Genomic DNA, 20,912 nt, shown 5'->3' with positions numbered 1-20,912 from the left:
CTGTCTGGAGAACTCCCACTCACACCACTCAGCCTCAACTCAATTTCTTCTGGCCCATAATACAGATTTCTTTCTTCCTGGTGTCCCTGATGACTCATTTAATCTTTTAAATCCTCTTGGACATCATGCTTCCCATTATTTGATTTCATGTCTCTCCTCCATGGAAGGCAGGAACATTATTTTATTCATTCTTATAGCCCTGGTCCTGGTGCACAGTATTAGTGCTAAAGCAATGAATGATCATGGAATCCTTTGTCTCTTCATGGAATAGAATACAGATCAGAAAACAGGAAAGTGAATGACATTTTAGAACTAACTATGACTTATTAGAAAAGCCTCATGTCTGCAATAATATTTACTTAATTAACTGTGTTTTTGCTTCTGTTTTGAAGAGTCTATCTTCACAGATGTAGTGTTTTATTGGCACTATGTCATTCACCACTAGATGGCAGCCAAAGAAATCAAAAGCAGCTTTCTCATTTTGAGAATTTCAGGGATAATAAACCTTCCGCTGCACTGACTTCTTGTTTTCACTTTTGCTTTGCTGTTATGATGTTGAAGGAACCCAGGTGACTGGGGGAACCAGTCCCCTTTTCTATAATCTACCACAAGCCTGTTAGTCTCTGAATGGAATGAAGAGATGATGAATACGAGTACTTCTGCTTAGTGTTTTTTCTTCTGTGACTTGAAATTTATAAGTTTTGTACAGAAATGACACGATGAGTGTGGGTCCAATGCCAAAGTAATAAAAACATGCCCAAGAGAACAAATTTAGCAGTCATTTAAAAGTGAATATTCAGACCGTGTGGTGTGGCTCAATGGTTGAACATCCACTCATGAAGCAGCAGGTCACGGTTAGATTCCTGGTCAGGGCACATTCCTAAATTGTGGCTCAATCCCCAGTGGGCAGCATTCAGGAGGCAGCCAATCAATGATTCTCTCTCATCATTGATATTTCTCTCTCTTCCTCTCCATTCTTCTCTGAAATCGATAAAAACATATTAAAAAAATAAAAATGGATAATCTAAGATTTTCAAAATCTGGACATAAATACATTTTTGTATTGTTTGTGCAATAAAAAAGACATAACTTAGTTCAGGATTAAATTTAAAATGAATTCTGCTAAAGAGAAGAGAACTTTCTCTCCTTTTTTTAAGAACAAGTGGGACCTGAAAACAAGCCTTTTTGTGGCTTGGATGTAATTTATGCATTTTGCAGATGGAAGGCAGATGAGTCCCGGCCCTTGGCAGGGGCCTCCTGTGCTTGGTGTGAATGGAGAGTTCCATGGGGAGAGGCTGTTGGTGGAACTTCACAGAACCCCTGGTGTCCACACTCTGGAATCCTTGAGCAGAGGGAAAAGCAATCAGCCATTTTTCCCCTGCAGAGGACAAACACAATGACCTCTTTGAACCACAGAAACAAGACAGAGAAAGGGATGACTTCACTTAGCGTGGGCTTCTGGACCCAAGTTAGCATCTGGTTTCTCTAATTCTTAAGGTCTTGCTCTATCATGCTCCAGCTTGTGGCTCACAGACTCAGAGGGTTCTGGAGATTGAAGCTTATGTTCTGCAGGCCTTATGAGGTTCTACTGTTTTAGCAAGCCACATACTAACATCTGTATGGGACTTTTAAACACTGATGTTTATTAGAGCACTTATGCTTGCATTATGTTAATCCTCATGGCAGCTCTGAGAAGTAGGGAAGAATGATTAGGTGTCTGTTTTTCCAGATGAGCAAACCAATGCCAGAAGGTTTATAAAACCAACAACTACAAATCTCCAAAACAAAAACAAATCCCAAATCCAAAGAAACCACCACTTTCTTATCAGGGTATAAAGAAAACTCTGAGATATGGAAATTAAAAGAATAAATTTGATGCCATCAAGGTGCTCATACACAGCGCTATTGTGAAACGTGGTTATAAAGTTATAATCGCACACTGTGGATTTGTAATCACCACAAACTTGAGTATCAACAATGTCTTAGACATTATTGGTCACTAAGACTGGCTCACCAAGGCTGTTTCCCTTGGTTTGTGAAGGGCTGAGAGGAGCCAGCTGGCTGGGTGGGTGCTAAATGTATAGCTATCAAAAATGAAAGCATGAGACCACATTCTGGTATCCGGTGCATAGCCAGGCATGGGTACTGGACTACTGAATTACTAAATATCTGGAGTACTCCAACTCTGTGCCAAAACCTAGAACCAGGCTTGGGTGACAACTACACTCTGAGAGTTTGTTCTTGGACCTGTCCCAAATTCCAAGCTTCTGGGATCTGGGAAAGCTGCAGATAAGATCCTGTGTAAGGAGGGTGCAAGGAAACAAGGGAGCCAGCCACAGTCTTCTAAGCAGAAAGGTTGGGTGTAGTTTGAAGAGTATCTTCAAGAAGATAAGAACTGGATATTTGGCTTTGTTCTTTCTTTGCTGTACAGGGACGGCACTGTTTCTTCTGCCAAGGCTTCCTTCTTCCTCTTCTCTTATGCAACTGAGCTTGTGTTGAAACATAAGTACTTCCTTCACTGCCTATCCCTCGACGCCCTTTTTTCCTACCTGGATCCAGGACCCCTGGTCCTAGTTGGGATGAATGTCAGCCTCCACTTTTCATATGCTGCCCAGTGTGGTTGGTAATCCATCCATCATCATTCAAAGCTCCACAAACCCTACCCCTAGCTGCAGTTAGATAAACCCTCTGGTTCTCTATACCATGGGCCAAGCGCCAAAAATACATTCATGTCTGCAAACGATAAGCACTCAACAGCTATTGCTTCAGTAAAATTATGGTTGGATGGTGAAGAAATGCTGCCTGTTATTTTTAAAAATTCTTTGGTCCCCATTTTTTCTCCCATTCCTTTTATTTCTTTAGAGATATCCAGTTTCATCCTTCAATATTAAACCCAAATGTGAAATATTAAGCAATAGGTACTTTAAATAAGTGTGAACAATGATAAATAAATTATTTTTACTCTTAAGACTGCCTCTTATTTAGCCTTTGGTGGAAAACATTATAATAATGGCCAGCTTTGGCAAGCAAAGCAAATGTTTTCCTCAAAGTCACATTTATAGAGTCTCTTTTTCACAAGATCAATGAGGACATTTCTGATGCATTGAAAATTTGGTGCTTTAAATTTTGCAAAGCAGGTTGGGCAAATACTGTGTAGTTCTGGTTTCCCTGATAATGGCTCTGTAAATATGTGGGCAGGTATTGCATGGCCTTTGGTAGGTCAATGAAGCAAATTTTCTTAGAAGAGTGAAAAAGGCAGCTGGGAGCAAGGACCTGGACTGGGTTGGAGAGTGAGACAGGTACTAGGGCAGGGTCTGTGTACCTTGGGGAGGGAGGTTCATATCTGCAACTCTGACTTGGGGAAATGGGATGAAGAATAGGCAGAGCAGGAAGCATGTGCACAGTGTGCCCCATGCACTCAGGCTCAATGCAGCATGTAAGTAAGGCTTTGATTCTCAGGAAGGGGCCTGTAGAATTAGACAAAGTACTGAGATGGGATCTCTAAGTGAATGGGGTCAATACAGGAAGGTGAGATGTAACTCAGGAAACAACATGAAAGCTCAGAGGTTAGTGCTGGGATATTGAATCTTGGGTCAAGGTGCCAGCAAGGACAACTGGAATGAATGCTGGCTGTATTCTTTGAACCCAACTGCTCTGACTCAAGATCATGGCTTATAAAGTAGTCAAAGTGATTTCTATAAGTCTGACCTTCAATTCAAATAGCCCTCATGAGCCTTCCTTGTGCAGATGAGGTAGGACTCAGAGTTTTCCCAGTAACACTGCACTCTTTGTTCTTCCTCCTCTTGGCCATCAAATGCCTCTAGGTAGAGTCTCACTTCTTCTTCTCCATTTTCCCTCTGCAAACCATTCCAAATTCTTAGCCTGCTCAGCCCATTGACCTCATGGCAACTCCCTTAGCTGAAAATACTGCTTCTCCTTTCCAAGGCTAGCTAAAAAAGCCCTTTGTGGCTCACTTGAGGACAGAGATGGCCTACAGCCTCGCTGTTTCCTGTGTGGTCCTGCACCAACAGCATTGGCGTCACCTGGAAACTTGTCAGAAATTCAGAAACTCAGGCCCCACCCAAGATCTACAGAGTCTGTATTTTAACAAGACCCCGAGTGACTCCTCTGTACAGGAAAGTCAGAGAAACCATGCTCTGGAATCCAGATTATATGTAATTACCAGTAAAGTGAGCAGATTCAGGGGGAAAAAATCACTCGGTCTTGATATATATTTAAATTTCTAACAGAAGATGTAAATCTTTCTAGAGAGTTAAACCTTATACAAGGGTTTGAGGTCCTGGCATGCTCAGGGTGTTAATGCACTCAGTTCAAGGGATGTGTTTACCAAAGGCAAACAAGTGCCCCATTTCCTCAAATACACTAAAATCCTAGTGGAGATCAAACTTGGTGCCTGGTTGGAGTTGATGCCTTCACTTAGGGTTGTGGGAGTTGATGCCTGCACTTAGGGTGTGCAATGCTGGAGAGCCTGTTTTGTGCCACCCAATGAGTCACAAAAGCAAACTAACGATTGGCTATTTCCCTGAAGCTGCCCACAGTAGAAAACTCAAGGAGATATTCTTAGCACTGAGCCAGAGGAATTCAGAAGCCAACGTCAGCAATCTGGGTTGAAATTCAGGCTACTAATAGGATAAACCATAGACTGATTTTTACACAAAGACTCACAGCCCTCTGGGTCCCACATATGGCCTGGCAGTAGCTAGAGTAGAGCATCTGCATATGCTGTACATGCCCTGCCTATATCCCTCAGCCCAGCTCCTTATTACAAAGGTAGGCCATTCTTGGTACGAGAATTTTTTTTCCAGGCTGTGGGAACAAACTCAGGCTGAGTAAGGACAGTTCTCAAGTGTGAATTGGTGGATAAATGCCCCAGCTCCCTTCCCCCCTGAGATGGAATAACACTGAAGTATGTCTACACAGCCTCCCATAGTTTCCTAGTAGGACTGAGCTCCACTTGTCTATTGGGGTAACTTGCTTGACAACATGCCCAGGACTGGCTGCCTTTCCTTCTCTGTCTCCATTCTCTGCTCACCTGCTAGTGCTTCCTGGGATCACTTCCTGAATAAGTGATTGGCACCCAAACCCTTGTCTCAGGGTCAGCTCCTGGGAGAAATGAACCTACACGAGAGCAATTTCTGAGTAGCCATAATGAATGGACTCATCTGTGGCTGAACTGCATCATTTTATTTGAATATTTTAAATAAAGTTGTTTCGTAGGGCTCTGTTTAAAAATGTTCCCATTATATGGTTTCAGCTAAATCATTTGTATTTCATATTTGTGTTTGAAAAAAATACGGAAAAATCTTCAATGACATGTTCACATTGTTGGCATCCACTCCATATATCCAAGGATAAGAGCAAACTTTTTGATGACTCTTTGTGGAACTGGAATGTGGGTGATGATTACCCCATATTTCATCATTAGCCAATAGGAAAAGAAGCACTTCTAGCTACCTCTGCCCCATTCCTCACAAAAGAGGGTTTGCTAACATGGTGGGGCAAAGCCTGACATTCTTTGGCCATGGGAAACTGTGTCTCAAGAAGCTGTAGACAAATCTTATTTCCCTCCCTGACCTATGTGCTGCAGGCTCTCAGGTTTCTTGTCCCCATGTAGACCAAGAATTGCTTGTCTTCCAACTCAACCTATTTTGGCTTCTTTGCCAGTGACCGTGTGAATAAAGTTGGGTTGAAGAATTCAGGTTCTGCCGAGCCATTCATTTTAGAATGAGCTATTCATTCTAGATTCAAAGAAGGAGGAAGTAGAAAGTCATGCTTGGATGTTTAGCTTCTACCCCGGCAATGGTGGCCAGAGAAGATATATAAGTTATCTATTGTTATGTAACAAATTATCCCAGAACTTAGAGGCTTAAAACAACAAACACTTATTATCTGGTAGATTTTGCAAATTAGGACTTTGGGAATCTTAGCTGGGTATTCTGGCCCATAAAATATGTGAGGCTGCAGTGAAGATATTGGCAGGAGATCAGTCAAGGTGTCCTCCTTCCATGGTTCTTGGCTGCCTGAATGTCCTCATAAGTGATCCAAAAAAGGAGATGCAGAAGCCTACGATGTCTTTAGAACATAATCTTAAGAGTGACATATCATCTCTTCTACTGTATTCTTTTTTGTTTGTTTGTTTGTTTTTTGTTTTTTTTTCTACTGTATTCTTTTAAGCACACAAACCAATCTTGAGACAATGCAGAAGGGGGTTATACAAGATTATTACATTTAACCATATCTATGGATGGAACTACAGTCAAATAATTGCCAGCTGTTCTTTACCCTTCCCCAAGTAGATAAAATCTCTGATCACCAACCACCCGTCATGCCAAAGAATCAAAAGGGTATAATTGTGTTAATATCAAAGACATTTTCTGTGGTCTCTCTCTCGCTCTCTCTTTTGTTAATCCTCACCCGAGGATATTTTCCCATTGATTTTTAGAGAGAGCAGAAAGGAGGGAGAGAGACACAAAGAGAGAGAGAAACAATGATGTGTAAGACACATTAACTGGTTGCCTCCCACACACGCCCTGACAGGGCCAGGAATCGAGTCTGCAGCTGAAGTTAAGTACTCTTGACCTGCAACCCTTCAACGCTCTATCCACTGAGCCAAACTGGCTAGGACTCTGTGGTCTCTTAGTAAGTTTATTTCTTGAACTTTTAAAAGATGTTTACTCAAAGCATGAATTTTCAACACTGTCAACATAATTTGAGTCTGGATGTGACGATCAATGGTAAATGAAACAGAACTGGAGGAATGTAACTTGGCTTATCAGCGACTAGCCAAGTTTGATTGTTTGATGCAAAATAAAGAAATGGAGACAAGATATTTTGAATTAACATGGATTGGGCTGTCATAATTGGGCTAGGTTGGAGGGACCTCAAGTCTGGTTCTTCCAGAGGGTCTGGTTCTGAACTGGACTCATAATCACACAGCTGCTGAAGGTGGTTCAGGAATGGCATAGCTAGACCTCATCCTACTCAGTGAAAGTAGGAGATTTTTCATTAGAAAAACTGCAAGTTATAAAGGAGATTCACTTTAGAACTCTTCCATTCTTTTGCTTTTCTTCGCATGTGGCAATTGTTCTTTGGTCTGATATTTCTGTGAGGTGAACAAAACAACTGGAACAATTCTCCCTCAGTTCTCTATCACTTTTCTTCTCCTTACTTTAGTCTTTGTTACTTCCTTGGAGCATGGAGGGTAGTGTCAAGGAAGAGGAAAAGGAAACAGTAGAGAGGAGGGGCAAGCAGGAGAGAAAGGTGGTGAAAAGGAAGAGAAAGGAAACAAGTGTGTGTGTGTGTGTGTGTGTGTGTGTGTGTGCGCGCGCGCATGCACGCACATGTGCACACAATGAAAAAAAGGAAAATTCTGATCATAGTAATGAATTAGAATCAGAAACTGAATCAGAGGGATCCTTGCACACTGGATAGTTCAACACCCTTATTTTCCAGATGAGAAAACTGAGTACATGAATAATTAAAGGATTTACATAAGGTGATGCAACAAGTCAGGATCACAGCTGGACAATAGAACACAGGTGTCCCCCACTACCTCCTTTTAAGTATTTCCTAGGCTGCCCCATCAGTCTGTAAGAATAAATAGCCTCTGCCTCTTCCTCCTCATCCAACCACAACTCAGAGCCTAAAAGAGCATTTCAATCAAGTTGAATAAACTGTGTGACTGTGTGTGTGTGTGTGTGTGTGTGTGTGTGGCAGGGGGAGGGTGTCTGAGTCTGTAGTGAATGAGGATAGTGAAAAGAAGCATTTTGCTAAGGAAGATGACTTTTTACCTGATTATAACATACAACTTAAACAAGTCTTCAAATTTCCCAAGGCAGAGTAATAGAAAAGGAAGAGTTATAACACTCCTGATAATTAAATGGTAGTTCTAAGAGATCAGTCATGTCTTCAGAGGCCATATTGCAAGGCCTCTAATAACAGTGACACTAATGTGTTTGGTTTGCACTTAACAATCCGAGTGTTTAGTGCACTTCAACCATTTGTTCTGGGTCAGCAGAGGTTAACAAGCCAGTAGTGAATATAAACACAATTGTGTTTCCTTAGGCTAAGCTCCGGGTTTGAAGAGCAAGGACAAAGCCCCATCAATCATTTTAACATTCTTCTAGAAACAAGTGGTACATGTTGGATAAATATATTGATACTCACTGTTGTGTTTGAAGATCCTTATGGTTGCACCTGAGAGTCGGGCCCCAAGAACAAGAGATGCGTGGTTTAACTCATCACTTAAAATGAGGCATCCCTGTTTAGAAAAAAAGCACATATGACACAGTCAATAAATAAAGTTAAGAAAAAACAACATGTGGGAACAGTAACATAGACTCGTGCACCCACTTCAGTTTTAAAAGCCCCAAACTTTAATCTGGTGTCTTTATGAATAAAATACTATTCAGCAATTAGCTGAAGGAGTTGGGAGTTGTTTTAAGGGATTACATCCTTAATCACTTACATTTAATTTTCAGCAGAAAAGGTCATTTAAGACCGTGGTTCAGCAACAGCTGTTGTATAAAGGATTGATGTTTGACAGGAAAACTGATATACTTTTGGGTGGGTTGGGGACTTGCTGGGGCCCTTCAATCCCATGCTGGATTATTTGGGACAGTTTTGGTGTTTCCTTTTGAAAGGCAGGGTCTTTTCTATCTCATTCTTCACTGTACTGACATTCATGCAATAAGAGCATCACTGCTTGACAGTTAAAAACATTGCATTTGGAAAAGTATGAATGGCAATTCAGTCTGAGACATGTGGAAAAGCCCAATCTAATTTACTGCTTATAAATTACAACTTATAAAATTAGTTTTACTTTTGAATGAAAACATTATAAATTTTGAAATTGCTCAACCATACCCAAAATGCAGAGACAAAACTATGGTGGCCATTTGTCTTCCATGGCCACCCAGAATCTGTGAGTTCTTCCTTATATTTTGGAAACTTCATACATAACATGTTTTGAGTTTTTGAGGCAAGCGCCAGAAACATTGCTATACTCTATACTCCAGACATGTGTGTGCATTTATTATTTTTTGGTGAATATTTGGGAGTTATTTGTAAACCTCATGATACCTCATCCTGAAGTTCTTCAGCATGTTTTTATTAAGAACAAGAACATTCTCCTACAAAATCACAATGTAATCATCACACCCAAGAAATTAAACATTTATATATTATGTAATATACAGTTCAAAATGATGTTTCCCCAACTGTCCTAATACTGGCTTATGTCTTTTACAGATATTCTTTTTCCTTCTATTTTTTAAATACATAATCCAACCAAAGACTATACATTACATTTAGTTGTCACGAGTCAGATTTCTTAAAAAATGTAAATCTGGTTATGGCACTTGATTTTACTTAAAATAAACCAACCTACTCCCCATTTTTTCTCAGGAAGAATTTCAAAACTTGCACATGATTTACACTGCAAGACTTTGCAATTTGGCATCTGCCATCATCTCTGGTCCCTTCTCCATCCACTACCCTATACTCTAGTTCTTCCCAACCTAGGCCCTTACCCATGCTGTTTCCTCTTCCTTGTCTTAAGGAAATAACTTATCTATCTTAACAGATAAGTAAAAGATTCTCATTTCACCCACTTTGAATGAGCTTTCTCAAGAAGAGTTCGAGGGCAACTTTTTGTCCTTCCCCATGTATATACATGCCTTCTCTGTGTTAGTCATCCTACTTTATTTGGTGTGGTTTTTTTTCTCCATTAGAATGTAAATTACATAAGTTTATAAGGCACAAGTCTTGTTCATCTTTGTATGTTCTGCATCTTGCCTCACAACAGGACATAGTAGATTCTCAATCTGGTATTTACTGAGTGAATGAATAAATGAATGAATGGTACAAGCAAAATGTTTTGTTCAAATAAATGCTTAATAAGTGTTGTTTACATTATAGATGATGAGTTGGGAGCCTACAAATTTAATTGATTTTGCTAAGAAATCAACGCATTTTGAATGAAAGATGAAATTTGACTCACATCTGGGGCTGCAATTCTATAACCAGGATATAATGACGAAGAGACTTGCTGGACTAAGCTAGTACATGTAGTTTAAAAGCTGGACATCCATTAGGCTTTTCCTCAGAAAAGGAACTTCTGAGCTATATCTCTAACAAAGGGCCTTCTCAGTTATAATTCTTAGGAAAAATACAGAAGAAGAAATTATGTTAACAAATTCTCACCTTTCCAACTAGTGCAGGAATATTCATTGAGTTAGTTGCAAATCCCATCCCAAAGACCATGGCTGCTTCTACATTCAGGAACTGAGCCACAAGGTCCTCCAACTCTTTATGCTTATTCAAGGTTCCTGCACACGGAATAATAGGATGAGTGAGTCTTCTCTTTCACAGAAAGTCCAAGAATTAAAACTCAAATTCCAGTACATACCCATCACCAAAATTTATCTATATATTTTGGTGATGCATAGCAGGTATATTTACTATATAGCTCCCATACAGAAACAACCCAAATGTCCATCTACTACAGAATGAATAATTGCATTGTGGGAGTATCTATATAATCAAATGCAACACAGAAATGAGAAAGAACAAATTACTGTACAACACAACAACTTAAAAAAAATCTCACAAATTAGTGATTGAGTGAAATAAGTCAGATACTTATATACTCACACAGGCTGTATGAGTACATTTATATAAAATTTACAAACAGATATAACTAACCTAGTATGTTGGAAGTCAGGGTGGTGGTTTCTTTTACTGGGAGCATGAGAAGAGCTTTGAGATTCTTTAAGTGTTTTATTTCTAGATCAGTGTGCTAGTTACATGGGTATGTTTGCTTTGTGAAAATCCATTGAGCTAAATACTTGTGATTGGTGTACTTTCTATATAAATACCTTATGATGCAATAAAAACCATAAAAAATTCCACAATTTCTTTCTCTCCATACCCTACATCTCACAAATAATTGATTAAATATTAACCCCTCAAAGGTTCCCCACACTCACATGTAAACATATTCCATAAATACTAATAAATCTAGTTATAATTTATTGAACCTTTGGAACATGCTAGATTTCAAAGCCCACTATTTAGGTTATCTCATTTAATCTTAATAGGCCAGGAATCCAGGTATTATTACTTTACAGATAAGAAAGCTAAAGTGTAAAGAGGTCACAGAAAAAAAGCAACAGAGGTAATCTAGTCAAACTCTAAAGTTCACATTTTTACCATTTTGGTATCTTTTATATGCTTACTTTCAAACCCCTTTCTCTACATAATCCCCTCATGCCTTACTGAGAGCAAACCAATGCTCCCATGTTTTTCTTTTTGTTACCACTCTAACTTCCAGATCTGCACCATCCTATATGGTGGCCTCTAGCAACAAGTAGTTAGTGCAATAGAGAAACTGAGTTTTAAATTTTATTTAACTTAATTTAAATTTTTAAATTGAAGCACTATAAAATACTTACTACTCAACACAGCTTCATATTTTGATAGGGTTACATTCTACTTATTTCACTTTACTCGATGAAAATGTAGTGTCTGAATTGAGATGTGCTATAAGGGTAAAATATACACCATTTTTAGGGCTTAGCTCAAAAACAAAAATAATGTAAAATAGCTTATTAATATTTTTATATTGATTACATGTTTAAGTCATAATATGTTAGATATATTGGGTGGAAAATATAAAGTTGAGTTTGCCTGTTTTTTAAAACTTTTTAATGTTTTAAATTTTTTACTATAAAATTTAAATTATAGGTGTCTTGCATTATATTTTTATTGGGCAGTACTGCACTAGATGATACACTTAACAGAACAGAAAAATGGACAAGTGGAGAGATGCTGTAATTTGCATCCTTGGGATGTAGAAGCCAGATTTAACTCAAATTTAAGTTAGAGCAATATTGTTAGCATATTCAGAACTATTATAAACATACTTCTTTTAACCTAATGATTAACATATTTTAGTAAACATAATGTGATATCAAACTTTAATTTAAATTGGTAAATTATCTTGATTATTGTGCTAAAATGATGAAACATTAAACTGTAGAAAGCACTGAATGGTTCAAAGTTTTAATTTGCATTTAATATGGAAGCTAACATTTGATGTCCGATTTTTATCTTTTATGAGAAGTCACACTATCATCTAACAGATAACTGGTGGTCTTTCTTTTCAAAGCAGAATTCATCTGTTTTTCAATCATCAGAAACCATAGTAAAACACATATTTTGGCAGAGTCAATTTTGCTCAAGATTTGAGGGAAAATGTTAAAACTTTAAATTGTAATTTAAAACCTTTTCATCATCAAAGATATATTAAATAAAAAGAGAAACAAAAATCCTCCTATCTAATAAAAGAGTAATATGCAAATTAACCATCACTCCCCTACACCCACGAGCCACGCCCACAAGCCATTCCCACAAGCCAATCAGGAGCAAATATGCAAATAAACCCAACCAAGATGGCTGCCGCCACAGAGAGCAGGAGGGCGGCTTGGGTTTCCCTGGCAATGGAGGAAGCCAAGCTTTCTGCCTGCCCTTGCCAGCCTAGGCCTCCACTCAAGGCTACAAAGTTTCAATGATAGAAGATACATAAATCCCAAGAGAAATGACTGCCCCCAAGGAGCAAGCAGAAGGTGTGGCTCCACTCCAGGCTACAAAGTTTCAATTGTAGAAGATAAATAAACCCCAGATACCAGGGCCTCTGCTTGGGTCGCCAGGGGCATAGCCGGCCTGCAAACCACCACAGGTCCCTCTCCCAGGCTGCTCCACACCCCAAGGGAACCCCCACCCTGATCCGCGACACCCTTCAGGGCAAACCAGCTGGCCCCCACCCGTGGACCAGGCCTCTATCCTATCTAATAAAAGAGTAATATGCAGATTGACCATCACTCCAACACACAAGATGGCTGCCCCATGTGGTCAAAGATCTTGCCCCCATGTGGACACAAGATGGCCACCACAAGATGGCCACCACAAGATGGCCAGCAGGGGAGGGCAGTTGGGAGGAACCAGGCCTGCAAGGGAGGGCAGTTGTGGGCGATCAGGCCAGCAGGAGAGGGTAGTTGGGAGGGACCAGGCCTGCAGGGGAGGGCAGTTAGGGGTGACCAAGCTGGCAGAGGAGGGAAGTTGGGGGCAACCAGGCCTGCAGGGAAAGGCAGTTGGGAGGGACCCAGGCCTGCAGGGGAGGGCAGTTAGGGGAAAACAGGCTGGCAGGGGAGCAGTTAGGCATCAATCAGGCTGTCAGGGGAGTGGTTAGGGCAGGGGTGGGCAAACTTTTTGACTCGAGGGCCACAATGGGTTCTTAAACTGGACTGGAGGGCTGGAACAAAAGCATGGATGGAGTGTTTGTGTGAACTAATATAAATTCAAAGTAAAGGAGCGGAGGGGAGAGCAAGAGAACCCTCTGCTCTTTCGGCTCCGTGGGCCGGATAGAACAGCTGAACGGGCCGTATCCGGCCCGTGGGCCATAGTTTGCCTACGGCTGGGTTAGGGGGTGATCAGGCTGGCAAGCAGAAATGGTTAGGGGCAATCGGGAAGGCAGGCAGGCGAACAGTTGGGAGCCAGCAGTCCTGGATTGTGAGAGGGATGTCCGACTGCCCGTTTAGGCCCGATCCCGGGGATCGTGCCTAAACGGGCAGTCGGACATCCCTCGAGGGGTCCCAGATTGGAGAGGGTGCAGGCTGGGCTGAGGGACAACCGCTCCACCCACCCCCCGCCACCTGTGCATGAATTTTGTGCACCGGGCCTCTAGTTTAAAGATAAAAATGCAGTCACATAATCGTTTGTCAGATTTGTTTTTACCTAACAGAGACTGCATCCCAAAAACAATGGTCCCAGTAGTAAGTAGTAAAAAGACCATTGGCCTGGACACAGGAAGATTTGAGTTCTGGCTCCAGCTTTTTCACAAAACAGCTGAGTGGACTTGCAGTTTCCAGAGAGGCTGGGAGAGGCACTATTGTAGGTTTTCCTGACATGGGAAGTGCTCTTTCCTCCACATCTATTTTCTTGCAGCTCCCACTCACTCTTTGAGATCCACACAACATGACCTCTTTTTGGGATTCCATTCTCAGCTTCCCCAGGTAAACTTGGTCATTTTCTCTTCTAAGATTGCATAAGCTTTGCAGCATAATGCTTATAGCCTTTAAATTGAACTGAGGATGTCCACAGGGGCATCTTCTTTGTTACAGAAAGAGCCCTCAGGATACAGATATTGTGTTTGAAATGTTCCTCTTGGCAGCCACGGTGCCTAGTGCAGCACAGACACATAGTACTGGTAGAATTGCATGCTGTCTTTTGATGGAGAATGAAGATAGAACTGAGCCTAAAGGAGATGATGGTGCAGGGAAGAAGGTCAAGAACCATGTAAATGCTAGGGCAACAAGGTGGCTGGGCAGTGAGCGCCAGCTTGAAAATACCCATTATCTGAACTTCGAAACTTTCCCCAAGACATTTTCCTGCCTAGAGGATGAGGGGACAGCAGTGTCCTGGTCCAGTCACCCAGAACTGTGTGAGTAGGAATTCATGATGAATCTTTGTGAACTCCACCTTCCTCTTTCCCAAATCTGACTTCTCAGGGGTTTATGTATTACAGTTGCCTCACTAAACTTCTTAGAATAATGTAGGATGTGTTGTAAACAACCGAACAGCCAACCAAACAGCCAACTAATGAGAAATGGGTGTATCTAAGGACATCCGGAGAAATTGCCAAGATGGAGATGAGAGGAAATGCAGTGTCTATATGCAGCCTCCAGATGCAAGCCAGTGGTGACGTGGTTAGTCAAGTAATGTTTAAATATACGAATTTCTATAACCAGATGCCTCACACCTGAGTTATGAGTGGTTGTGTATCTACAGGCTTACCTTCATGTGTTGAAACAACAGTCCCCAATCTCAAACCCAATTATCATAGAATGTCTTTGTTTAGTGTTCATAGCTCAAATTTCATAAACAGATTTGAAAGATTCCCAGAATGCTTGGCCATTTTCTTATTCAAGAAGTCATGCCTTTCAAAGTTAGCCTGGGTTGGTCTGGGGTGGGGTAGAATTTGTTAATAAATAATAAAAAGTGTGGATTATTTGCATTAATTGACTGCTGATTTCCTTCTCCCGTTCTTCATATTCAATAAATAAAAATGTAGGAATACCTTAGGAAAACAAAGTAGTCGCTAGAAACTTAACTAGTTTGCTTTCCACACATATTCAGTCCATGCACTTTTATTGAATTGAGATGTCTGGGTCATGCCAAATTATAGTAGATGGTTGAGTACCTGAGTACTTCTAGAAATTATATTCAACATTTCGTCTGTATATAAATATGAGCATTTTTTAATCCCAAGAAAACACAGCTGATAGCATTATAATTAGCTAGGAAAGGAGCTAATTAGGAAAGGAGCAAAGGGGAAAGCCAGACATTATAAGCATAGCCATTTGGGCAGCTTCACCAGGAAGCTGCAATTTTGCACTCTGCAGGTAATCACCTGCCCCTTCCCTGCAGATCACTGGGGGAAGGGGTCCAACAAAGGGGAGATGGAAACATGTACAGTAAAGTTGGGGTGACACAGGGAGGGTGCCTGTCAGTCAAACCTTGGAGCAGAAACTATTGGCCAGAATGAACAGGGCCACTGCAAGCCCATGAAAATTTGGGAATACATAATCTCCTAAACGAAGGAGCTTGCTCTCTTGGCTCTTGCTCTTTGGCTCCTCTGGCTCTGCTCCTGTCCATGTTATCTCCATAGCCACATAGCAATGTGGCACGTGGATCCCACAGCAGTGGACTGATGAACTGCAACTGGGAACACAAACTAAGCTAGCCTGGACACTGCTCTAATGTGGAACGAAATTTCTGAACACCGGCTTTGATTCTAGCTCTATTGAAGCTATAGCTACACTTCTTCTGTAGTGGGACAAAGGGAAATGGGACCAGGGATCTCAGGGGTTTAATTTCACAGAAATAAAGCTTTCTACAATATTTCATCCTCCCATGTGAGTCTCCGAAAATTCATTTTCTCTGGATATTGCAAGAATCCCACTCCCACTGGCAACAGGTGGGGGTGAGGACATATCCCCACTGATAACACATCTATTGTCCTAAATGAAGGTAAAGATAAATTCACAATAATTTTTATTTCCTTTTCTCTCTCTAACTTTTGTCTTTAGTCCCTGAAGGTCAATAACAGTCATAAATTGGTAGTGACAATTGCTATGTTGTACATATATGGACACTTATTCTCATCCTGAACGTTCATTTATCCAATGGGATACTGAATAAAAGAATAAATACAAGCTGGGTGTATCCTCTTGCCAGCTCTCTTAGCATTATTTCATGGGCCAGATACTGGGTTTGCAACTATCAGTCAAATCAATAAAAAATCAGATTCAGTGGAAAAATACCTATATTGTATTTATGGATGATACACTGCTCCTGAATTTTTAAAGACATTTATTGACTAAAACAATTCAGGTATAACATATAGACTGCTGGCCTTCATATTGACACTGATCAATAATAAAGAGTGTGGGTGTTATTAACCATCTTGTTTCACAGTCACCATTCTTCCTGAGTGGCACATGGGAGGACTGTTTTTCACACTGTGGTTGTGGTCACTTTTTGTCTCTAGAGTATCCTGTTTGTAGGTTGTTCCTTAGATTTGACCTAGGAGCAGGCTATTATTTATCATGGAAACCTGCCAGCTGGCTCATCTGGCTGTTCCTGTTGTGCTGTAATGATCACGCCTCTGAGCCACTTTGCTTGAACCATTGATTCCTGCATTAAAACCAGCATCAGTCCTTCTACCTGAAAAATTCTGCCTTCCAACTCATCACCCAATAACTCTTAGAATGCTTTTCTTTCCTCCTTATTCCACTGTGCCCAGTCTAATGGGGGTTATAGAGCTATGCTACCTCTTTAGTAGGTTTGTTTTCTTGTAGACATGCAGAACAAGTGTGAAAAAAGCCACATGTGATGTCTACAGTAGATCTAGAACATACTTCCATACTGCACATAGGCAGCTTCTGCTGAGTTAAGAGCCCTTTTATCTTGTTGAAATAGAAGAGACAGTTTTTATCTGCCCACCTATCCAGGCCTTCATTTTAAACAAACCATTTGCCACCCCTTGGCAGCTTAAAGCATTAATAGATCATTAGAATCTAATACAAACAAAAACCTTAATTGAGGCATGGATATATAATCATTATGACCCTTCCTATCATAAATAATTCTAATACTAGAATAATTTTTAGTAGACCAAATGATGACCTCTACCTCACCGCCGACACCATACTCAATAAATTCATATTCTTATCCTTCTTCTATTTTTTTATAATGTTTTATTTTGATGTAATTTCAGACATACAAAAAAGTTGTAAGAACAGTATCAATAATCTCTAGATACTTTTCACTCAAATTTCTCAAATATTATTATTTTACTACATTTCCTTAAATATATCTCCTCTCTCTCTCTCTCACACACACACACACACACACTCATATATATATATATATATATATATATATACATATATATATATATGTGAAAAAGTACATATATATGTATGTATGTTTATATATGTGTATATTATGTTATATATGGAAACAGATACAGAAGTGATGTCAGTTGCCTTTAGGACACAGATAATAAGTGCAGGCCACCTACTTAATGATATGTCAACTTACCATGCTGAAATATTTCAAGATTTGTTAGTTGCCACACAACTTTTTAAGGGTAGTTCTGCTAGTATCCCAATTGTACAGACAAGAGAGTGAGAGTTCACTTTCCCAAGGTTACACAATTAATAAGCCTAGAGCCAAGATTCAGATTCAGCATGTCTGACTCTAGAGAATAAATTCTTCATCACTATTCCATGTCATTTTCCAAAGTCTGGCCTAAAGTGTGCTAAGCATCTGTATGCTTCTAAAGATGTAAAGATTTGTTGCTAGGAACATCATAGGATAATTTGAAATAATAACTTATGCATGTTCTCCTTAATTTTTTTTCCTCCCAAGTTTATTTAGTTGGTAGCCAGAAACTATTTAGCCCTGTGTTTCTGGAGAAATCCTTGATATAGCAGCCAAAGTAAAAATTGTTTCTTTCCTATCTCTGGAAAAAGCTTACATGAATTGAAGGAGTTATATTAAGTTTACTCAAAGGAGAAAAATTAGAGTACCTGAGAAACAGAGAAGGTAAGGGGGATTTGACCAAGTCTGGGGTCAGTGGATACATGTGCATTTTTTGTGGTAGCTGCCTGGGGACAGCTGCAAGGTGCATTAGAGTAGCTTGAATGCTGGACATTGGACTTTCTATCCACACCAGCCACTCCTCAGCCCTCACCATGGGATAAAAGTACCTGGACTGCTGGATCACACGGATTGTGTTCACTGAAACAGTGGGCCTCTCAACAGGGGAGCAAAAACCAGGGAGACATCCTTGATGTCTGGGAGCTGCATAATATTCTAGAACATTTGTTCTCTCTTGATGAATGGGAGCCCCAATATGGCCTAAAAATAGGACAGCTAGATTCAGGCTTACAGTTAACTTTAACTTGATTAAAACAACAACAACTTGAACACTTCTTTCACACCTGAGTTTGTGACCCACCTGGCCTTTTCATTCATTAGCTATGTGACCTTGGGAAAGTTATTGATATTTTTTGGACTTTGGTTTACTCCTTTATAAAAGGAAGTTCAATTAAACAATAGGGACCTTGTCTCAGCTGTGATTCCATTCTCTATTTTACTTCCATGAAAGAGCAGAGAATTAAGTCCGGACATGGTGCATGATGAAATGGGTAAGTTCTACCTGGTAGCATGGATGGAAATTAATTTATAGGCTCCTGTGTAATCTTTCAATTCTCACTTTTTACTTCTGGAGCTTATCCTAGTCCTTCTTGGCTTATTAAATATACTCACAATACATAGGGTGTCCAGCTGGTATAGTGTTCAAGAAAATATAAACAGGTTTTTGCCCTGAAGGAGTAGGAAAGACACGTGAAATAGGTAGAAAAAAATAGAAGCCTGGATAAATTCCTTGATTCTGCAACTCAAATCTTCTTAATTCTGCTAGTCAACACCAGGTGAAAAGTTGTATCTAGGTTATGTCCTGCGTATTAAAAGAAACACAAATGCCAAAATGATTTAAAAAAATGGCTTGATCAAGAAGGTATGGAATAAATGGGTATCACATTTCTGTCAAGTAGTATTTTTGCCATCCCAAATGCTTCCATTTCCACAGTTAATCACCTGAATGTGTGAAGCTAGCAGTAGACATTGACAATGTCCTTGGTTTTCCTCAAGTTGTTATCAGTGGCTTTCAAGGATATACCCTGGTGTCTATGTCAATGAAAGTTAATCTATATCCTTAGTATATTTGGATAGGACAGGATTTTCAGTCTAGATAAAGTAAAGGAGACTAAAGTTTGATGTGTGCTGATATGCAATGGATTTGGAAATCTGGACAATGGTATTAAATATACAGGTTTCTTCTTCCCAAGTTGCTATGATAGCGAGTACTTGTCTATATCAGCAGACATTTTATAGAGGGCCAGACACAAAATATTTTGGGCTTTGTGGGCCATGTGGTTTCTGTTGCAATGATTCAACTCTGCTATTATAAAGTCAAAGCAGTCAGCCCTGGCTGGTGTGGCTCAGTTGGGTGGGTGTTGTCCCATACACCAAAAGGTTGCCTATTCGATTCCAGGTTAGGGCACATACCCCAGTTGGGGGCTGGATCCCCTGGTGGGAGGCCTGCATGAGGCAGCCCATCATTTTGAATAGATGTTTTTCTCTCCCTCCTTCTCTCTTCCTCTCTCTCTAAAAAAATCAAGAAAAATGTATTTAAAAAAATCAATAAAATCAAAGCAGCCACAGATAATCCACAAAATAATGGGTGTGGCTGTGTTCCAATAAAACTTTATTTATGGATACTAACATTTGAATTCCATAAAATTTCACGTTACAAAATATTATTCTTATTTTTATTCTTAAGCTACTTAACACTAAAAATTATTTGTAACTTGCAGTCAGTATGAAAACAGGGGGCAGTTTGGTGAGCCCTGATGTAGTTGGTCTCTATTGATAGCTATGAACAATATGGCATAGTGCTCTTCTGTGAGACTCAGGATAACTAGTGTCTAGTCTTGACTTCTCAACCTAGTGACTGCATGAACACTGATTGGCAAGTCATTAAAAATCTCTAGACTTCATGTATATGGTATTTGTGAGGGTGGAGGGAAGATAACCTATAAATTCTAAAATTAGATAACCTACAAATTCTAAAATTGTATGAGTTCTCATTTTGCTCAATTATCCCAGGTATTACCTTGCTGGTAAGTATACTTGTGAAAATTATTGGCATAGCTTGTTGAGTTGTTATGCTTGCTTGGCTTTGTTGAACCTACAGGGCCAATTCCCACATTTGCAAAAACATCCCTGCTAGTTGAAATTTGTCTGGGCTGTAATTTCTGTCACTGTCAAGAGTAGGGCTATTTCCTTGTTAGAACTATAACAGGTATTAGGAAATTTCCAAAAGGCTTTCAGAAACCAAGATACACTTTCATTTTCCTACTCATAAATAATTCCTCTGAGAGTCCCTCTCCTCTTACAATTACTCTCAAATGAAAATAAAAAGGCTTGAGAGAAAAGCAATAACATCTTATTAATCGGGTTTTACAATAATTTGGTCTGAGAGGAATTGGCACTATTTATGAAGAATGATTTTGCTGTGTAAATTAAGAAGGTAAAACTAATTGAGGATGTTTATAGCCTATTTAATTGAACCTACTGTTTTAGAGCATGTTTACAGCATTGATTTGCATAAAACCATGTTAATTAAATTTGTTTTTTTAAAAGAACACAAGATCGTTACTTGGTAACAGTTTCTTAGAAAATGCTCATTGCCATAAGAA

At 39.8% G+C, this 20,912-nt stretch overlaps 1 protein-coding gene across 1 annotated transcript in view; it reads right to left on the bottom strand.

The window, feature by feature from the left end:
* Nucleotides 1–20,912, bottom strand: part of SPTLC3 (serine palmitoyltransferase long chain base subunit 3) — a 144,914-nt gene that overhangs the window by 57,426 nt on the left and 66,576 nt on the right. The window contains exons 5-6 of the mRNA XM_080684793.1: nt 10,225–10,349; nt 8,188–8,281 (exon numbers count right to left, since the gene is read on the bottom strand). Of these exons, the coding sequence (XP_080540919.1) occupies nt 8,188–8,281; nt 10,225–10,349 (219 nt within the window). The remainder of the gene's footprint in view (nt 1–8,187; nt 8,282–10,224; nt 10,350–20,912) is intronic.

The sequence above is a fragment of the Plecotus auritus genome (genome assembly GCF_963455305.1).
Source record: "Plecotus auritus genome assembly, chromosome: 8".
NCBI lineage: Eukaryota > Metazoa > Chordata > Mammalia > Chiroptera > Vespertilionidae > Plecotus > Plecotus auritus.
The sequence above is the reverse complement of the archived record's forward strand: the minus strand, read 5'-3'. Positions and strand labels throughout refer to the sequence as shown.